This window comes from Helicoverpa armigera, chromosome 26 (assembly GCF_030705265.1).
Source record: "Helicoverpa armigera isolate CAAS_96S chromosome 26, ASM3070526v1, whole genome shotgun sequence".
Classification (NCBI taxonomy): Eukaryota; Metazoa; Arthropoda; class Insecta; order Lepidoptera; family Noctuidae; genus Helicoverpa; species Helicoverpa armigera.
Genome location: NC_087145.1, coordinates 1526232 through 1533547, shown reverse-complemented (window position 1 = coordinate 1533547; position 7316 = coordinate 1526232). Strand labels below are relative to the sequence as shown.

Here is a 7316-nt window from a genome sequence, read left to right as displayed (position 1 = left end):
AGGCCTACAAAATACACAGAAAGTCGCGGGGTCTCCACTATTTTCAACAATTTGGGACCATATCCAAAAGAAGCTAATCTATGAAATTTACTACAATAGCTCACGAAAATATACCTATTACTATTTTGTTTATAGCTTATAGCTTTATAGCTACAAATCAAGAATTAGAGGTATACGATAACGCTTAGTAACTTAGGAAGCAAACACAAGAAGCAAAAGTCTAGGTAGACATAATTTTGCACGACGACTAAATCGATAAAAAATCAGTAACTAACTTAAATACTGAATTTTGAGTGGGTGGTGACGTTATTTTTGGATTTTGCAGTTATCAACTGCAGGTCAGGGGTCTTGCAAAGTTGATTTGTGGGATAGTATAAAAGGCTATGTGATTGAAGTTTCTGCATCAGAAGTGTTCGCAATAAGCAGCACTGCAGACGATCACTGGACACTTGGACCATGAAACTCTTGATACTGACGGCGATTATCGGTGAGTTTTACTTTCTTTATTACCTAGCACATTTGATAAGAATTTTGCATGATATATTTTCGGTTTTTTGTGTACCTCGGTATTTTAAAAGTAATTTTTACCTATTCTCTTTCTGGTAGGTCTTAAATGATTCGCAATCTTTCTTTAGTATTTTTTGTCAATTCTTCCACTTTATACTTAATCGTTGCACTGGCTAGGCTATGCTCATTTTTAAAGTTCATGATTAAGCTGCGTCTAGCACAATAGGGCCATGGATAGGTGGCCATCTATGTCTCTCACTGACCACTAGCCTAAACGTCATATAAGAATATAGTAATGTCGTTATTCTTAGTGGTATGTGTATGTTCGTCCCTTTGATCCTGTCGATTTTAGAAGCTTCTATACAACTTGTTGTGTTTTGTTAGCACCCATATCACATGCTAATCAATAGGTTACCATGGGGCTAAGCATTTTTAATTAATTAATAAATTAGCCTTAGGATGACCTTACGGCTTTCTAAAAGTTTTATCAGTTCAAAATATTTATAATGAAAATTAGTGTAATTATAATTTAGTCAGTGAACCAAAACCATTAGATGTTTAGGGTCAATTACGAGATATAAGTACTGATTATAATCATATAAGATAAGAATCATAACCTTCATAGAAAACTATTTATGTTTTTTATCTAGTATTTTTTATAAGGCTCATAAACTGTTTACCTGAAGGATTATTACTGAATATATAGGTTAGGTTCCAAACACTTAACCTATGTTTTGACAAAATAAATAATCATTTAATTCGTTACAGCCGCGGTAGCGTCGAGCCCGCTCACCCAAAACAAAAGCTGGCCATGGCAGGTCGGTAAGGAGTACCTGTATGACGTGAACACCTACACCGTCGCGTCTTTCGATGGCAGCAACAGCAACGGAAACGCCTTCAAGGCTCAATTCGCCGTCCGCGTGGTCGCTCCCGGCTACCTCCTCGCCAAACTGACCAACTCAGTGTACGCACAGGTTCAGGATGAGAAAGTTACGTTCAGCGTCTTACCTTCCGACCTCAAGTACCAGCCCGTTCAGATCTCAGACCAACCCATCGAGATCTTTGTCAAGGGTGGCCGTGTCAAGTCTTTCAGTGTCCCCAAAACACTCTCCGTTGCTCACGAGAACTTACTGAAGGGTCTCATCAGCGCTCTCCAAGTTGATCTCTCTCCTTACGGCCATGTCGATAACTTCCCCAACAGCTACGACAAGGAATCTTTCCAAGGTATCTTCAAGAAGGTGGAAGCTGATCTGGCTGGTGAATGTGAGACCCTTTACACCGTTTCGCCTGTTTCCGCTGAGTGGCGTCGTGAATTCCCCAACTTCGCTTCAGAGGAGGCACCTATTGAGGTGATCAAGAGCAAGAACTACGGCTCATGCAAGAAGCGTTCTGCTTTATACTCCGGTGTGCCAGAAGGCTCCATCTGGAACGGCATCGCTTATGAAAATGACGAACAACAGTTGCTCAAGCAAACTTCTGAAGCCCGTATTGTGGCGAGCAAACAAGGCACCATCTACAAATCTGAAGTCCTTAACTCAGTCTTTGTCAGCCCTCTCCTTTACGGTAAACAGAAGGCTCAAGTTACCAGTTATGTTAAATTCTACCTTGTCTCGGTCCAAGACAGTGGTGCTGAGTGGAAAAAACCTGAAGGAGGCCGCTCTATCGACTCCCTTATTTTCACTATGAGCGAAGCTATGTTCCTCCCTAAGGTCTCAGACCAAAGTATTGCTAACTCTCAAAAACTGCTCCAGGAAATGGCTCCCCTACTGCAGTCACCCAGCCAACTGCCGAAGGCTGATTTCCTGTCAAAATTCAACATCCTTATTCGCCACTTAGCTACCTTTAACTCCGAGCAGCTGACTGTATTGAGCAACAGCGTTGAAATCGCCAGGAACTCCAAGAACGCCGCTAAGAACGCTATGTGGATCATCTACCGTGATGCTCTCGCTCAATCTGGTACCGTTGCTGCATTCCAACAAATCAAGTCCTGGGTGCTTGCCCAGAAGATCAGCGGTGAAGAAGCAGCTGAGCTGATTTCTGGTATTGGTGCTGCCCTCCGCTACCCTACTAAACAGGTCCTGACTGAATTTTTCGAATTCGCCATCAACCCCGAAGTTCAGCAACTGAAGTTGGTTAACACCTCAGCCCTGTTAGCTGCCACCAGATTCAGCCGCAATGTTGAGGATAGCTTATATGTAGTCGAATCTATCATCCCTTGGCTGTCGAAGGAATTGAAACAGGCTGCTCAGAATGGCGATACAGTCAAGGCCCAAGTTTACATTAGATCACTAGGAAACTTAGCTAACCCAGAAATCCTGAAAGTATACGCTCCATACTTGGACGGCAGCATTGCAGTCAGCAAGTACCTGCGCGTCCAGATTGTCGCCAGCCTGAAGACTTTGGCTAACCTCAAGGATGAAAACGTTCGTGCTGCACTTTACAGCATCTTGAAGAACACTGCTGAGCCCTACGAAGTGAGAGTTGTTGCTATCTTGAACATCTTCCTGAACGAACCCACCGCTGAAATGATGCAAATCATGGCACATATGACCAACGACGACCCTAGCACCCAAGTGCGTGCTGTTTTAGCTAACGGCATTAACTTCGCAGCTGGACTTAAGAGCCCACGCTTCTCTGTACTGTAAGTTTCTTCAGCACTTACAATAGACTAACATAAGATACTTTTTTATATTGTATTGACGATTAATGCTTAATTTAATTTACAGGGCCAAGACTGCTAAGGCTGTCCAACCTTTTGTTGCTAAAGAGAAATTCGGATACCGCATCTCCACTGACAGTCTTATTGATGAGTACACCAGCGAAGATGACTTCACCTTCTTCAGGGAACTGGCATACGTTGGCAGCGAGGACAACTTCTTCCCTGTATACCACAGAACTGCGCTGAGGACTAGGGGCACTAACTTGAATGAGGAAAGCCAGGTAATAAACCGAATTTTGCTATAGTTAAAAATACATTCATCATCATCAGCCTTTTTATGGTCCCACTGCTGGGCACAGGCCTCCTCTGACACAGAGAAGGATCGAGCGTCAATCACCACTCTTGCTCAATGTGGATTGGTGATTTCAAACTTTATAAGTCTAGGTTTCCTCGAGGTTTTTTCGTGTGCCAATATGTCATTGGTATCTAACATATACTCAGAAGTATGTACAGTTCTCTGCATACAAACTTAGAAAAGTTGCATTGGTACTTGCCTGGGCGTGAAAATATATTTGTTTAACTGTTTCCGGCTCTAACAGTTGTTTTTTTTCGCAGGTCACTTTGTCCGTCTCAGGCGTGCAGCAGATTATTGAGCACATTGCCGATTTGATCTACGAGCCTAACAAGGCCAAGGTAGACTTGAAGTACTCTGCTAAGAAGATCGCTGAAAAACTGAACCTCAAGCGTCAAAAACCCGACCCCATTGAAGGAGCTCTCTTCCTCGAGAACTTGAACCAGCAAAAACTCATCACTTTCAGTGAAGCTGACCTCATCGCTTTCATTACTAGCACTGTTGAAAACATTGAAAAACTATTCAATGGTGTCGATGTCCAATACACTAAGATATTGAACAACAAACTGACATACATCGTTTTCCCTCTTGCTTCTGGTATGCCATTCTACTACGAGTACAATGAACCTCTTATGTACTCTTTCAACGGCCAAGCTAAAATCAAGGTTGACAGGAACAGTAAATCCTTAGCTGGCTCTCTGCAGAAGAACATTGACTTCACTTATGCGAGAAACGTAGATGGCAGTGTTGGTTTCTTGGACACGCTCAATGATGTATACGCTTTCGCTGGAGTCATCAACAAGATTCAATTCTACATCCCCGCCAACCTGAACACCGTGATCACACCAGGACAAGTCAAACTGAGCTTCAAGCTTCCCGAGCAAGATGCTAGCTTTGTTCACCTGAGCGTTTGGCCCTACACTACTCTGAAAAAGGTTGATGCTATCCAGGCTATTTCTGAACTCCCATCGACCAAGATCATCAAACGTGCCGAGAAGGTTGTATCTAATGAAATTAAATTTGGATACTTAGCCGGTGTCTCCCTACTTTTCGAAGGATACTCCTACTCTTCTGACTTCAAGTCGACCGATCTCTACGACACAGACATCGTTTCGAGCATTGGTACACTTTTCTACCCGAAAGATATCGCCCTGACCGAGTTTGAACTCAAATACAATGCTAAGGAGTCCACCAACAAGGATGTGACAGTCACCCTCTTCTCTGGTAAGTTGAATATACTTTTTGCCACTCTTTAGCATTGTCATACGTAACTTATTATCTGGTGCAGCTAATTTTATCACATTTTGGTCTTTATATAAATGTTATACCTTTCTTTCAGACACATTGTACAACCAGAAACAAAGCGGTGAACTGGCACCTGCTGCTCTCTTCAAGGACGTGTCTGCTAACAGCCAGGCTCGCCGCGAAGAGATCGTCAAGCGCGCCGCCACCGGTATCGAGTCTGCCCAAGTGGAGCTCTACGATTTCAGCGCTGTCTTTGAAGGAAAGAAGAAGGTCGAATATGTCCTCACCGCTGCCATCGCCGACAGCTTCGTTGACAACAAGTTCCAGGGAGTATTCTTCTTGAGCAGCTGGCAAGAACAGATCAACGCAGTATTCAAGGTCGTCAAACCTAAGATTGCTCCTCTCAACTTCAAGGAAGCTTTGAAGAACCAAATTAAGGTCACTTACGATCTTGACTTGAAGTTCGGAAACCAGAAGAACATTCATCTCCAAGGTTACAGTGAGCGTAGCGAGACTTACACCGAACAATTACAAAATGACCCCTCTGCCCAGAAGTGCTTGGAAGAGACTAACGAGAACAACACCTTCCAAAGAGATTGCTACAAGCTAATCGTTAAGGCACACGCTCCCGACTTCTTCAAGGCTTCAATATCTTACGAAGACAAGGAACTGACCCCAGTAGCTATGAAGAGCATTACTGAGTACTACGACATCTTCAAGTCGAGGAACTCCTACACTGAGGAAGAGGACGTTTTGAGGACCATTGAGAACGGAAAACTGGAAATCGAAGCTCAGTTCTTCTACGAAGAGAACTACGCTAACTACGAGTTTGCTTCCCAATACGGAGTGCTCCGTTTGAACAACGTTGAGGGTGTGGCTTACTACCCCTTCGGCTTTGCTGTGTACGCTCCCATTACTGCCGTTGAGCGTTCATACAACTACTACTACGGCGAGCAATACACTCGTGAGTAATTCTTTCAAACTATCTTGATGTAGCAGCTATTTGTTTTTTAATGTTTTATACTAATTGCTGGTTTCTTTCCAACAGCCTACTGTGTTGTGGACAGCAGCAAGATCCAAACCTTCAGCGGCCGCAGCTACGACTACGGTCTATCCGGCTCCTGGCACGTGGTGATGGTGGACGAGGCCAATGACTACGGCAAGTGGACCGACCTGGTCATCCTCGCCAGGAGGCCCAGCGAGAAGCAGGAGGAGGTCTACGTATCATACGTGTAAGTGTAACCATAATCCTAACTATTATGGATGAGAAAGAAACCATACCTGACATTAAGGTGGATCAGTTGAACCATTGTGTTGTGAAGAAGACATAGAAGTTTTTGTGAAAAGGCGCATAATTTCTTCAAGACGTAGATGAAAAATGCATTTTGCCTTAAGTATAAGTTTACAAATTCTCTTCTAACTTTTGATCGTACGGGTTTTGTAATTGTTAGGTATAAACGTTATAATAATTACGATACCAACAGATACTACATAAGGAAACTTCTTTTGCAGGACTGAGGACGGTAAATACTTGGAGCTGAACATCAAGCCTGCCGGTATTGACGTCAAGACCAACGGCAAGAAAGTTTCTGAAGGCGCCCTCACCTCATACTGGAACGATGAAGCTGAAGCTCCTCTGCTGCAGTACTACACCTTGGCTGAAGGCGTCCTCGTCTTCAACATCAAGAACGGAGCCATCCGCATCGTCTACGACCAGCAGAGGCTCGCCATCTTCACTGATGAGCACCGTAAGACCACCAGGGGTGTCTGCGGACAGGACTCCACTCAAACTCGTGACGACTACATCACGCCTTACGGTATTGTGGACTCTCCTCAGCTATATGGTGCGTCCTTCGCTTTGGACGGTGAGAACAGCGACCCCAAGACTGAGGCGCTGAAGAAGGAAGCTCAACAGAAGGCATACCAGCCCTTCGTTAAGTACACCAACATCCTCAGCTCTGACTCTGAATGGAGCAAGGCTAAGAACCACTCCCACTAAACTATAAATTGGTAGTTTAACGATGACCGAGCTAGTCCTATTGAAATATGACTACAATGTGCAATTGTAAATATAGTATGAATCAAATATTTATAACGTATCTATTTGAATATGTCAGTGTATATAAAATAGTATTTCTAATTATGTAATTGTATCGTATGTAACTTAACGACCTTACACCACATGAAAATGTACCTGTAAAATGTTGATAACTTATTGAAGTTACATTAAAATAATATTATAAATGATTACTGTATTTTATTAACATTTCAAGTAAAAACTTGACGCGTTCATTGCAATTGTTTCTGATATCCGTGTAGGACTGTAAGTCTCAAAAACTTGATCAATTTAGCAGACCTGATTATTTTGATCTTCAAATAGGATGGGCCGTAAATATTATAGTTCAGAACTGGGGACTTCTTCGCGGTAAAAGTGACTCTACCACTTCTCACGCCTGATTCAACTTACAAATATCATGAAAAAAAACTTTTTAAAAAGTAAAAGTGTTACAGAAACAATTAACCCGTTAGGTAGATACCTACTTACACATTCGT

General features: G+C 42.9%; 1 protein-coding gene across 1 annotated transcript; it reads left to right on the top strand.

Moving 5' to 3' along the window:
• Positions 1–355: 355 nt before the first annotated feature.
• LOC110379941 (vitellogenin) lies at positions 356–7010 on the top strand. Its single transcript, XM_049849696.2, has 7 exons — positions 356–487; positions 1276–3148; positions 3234–3447; positions 3782–4742; positions 4858–5727; positions 5812–5995; positions 6276–7010. The coding sequence occupies exons 1-7, from the start codon at positions 457–459 to the stop codon at positions 6760–6762; spliced, it is 4620 nt and encodes a 1539-aa protein (XP_049705653.2). The 5' UTR covers positions 356–456; the 3' UTR covers positions 6763–7010.
• The last annotated feature ends 306 nt before the right edge of the window (positions 7011–7316 follow it).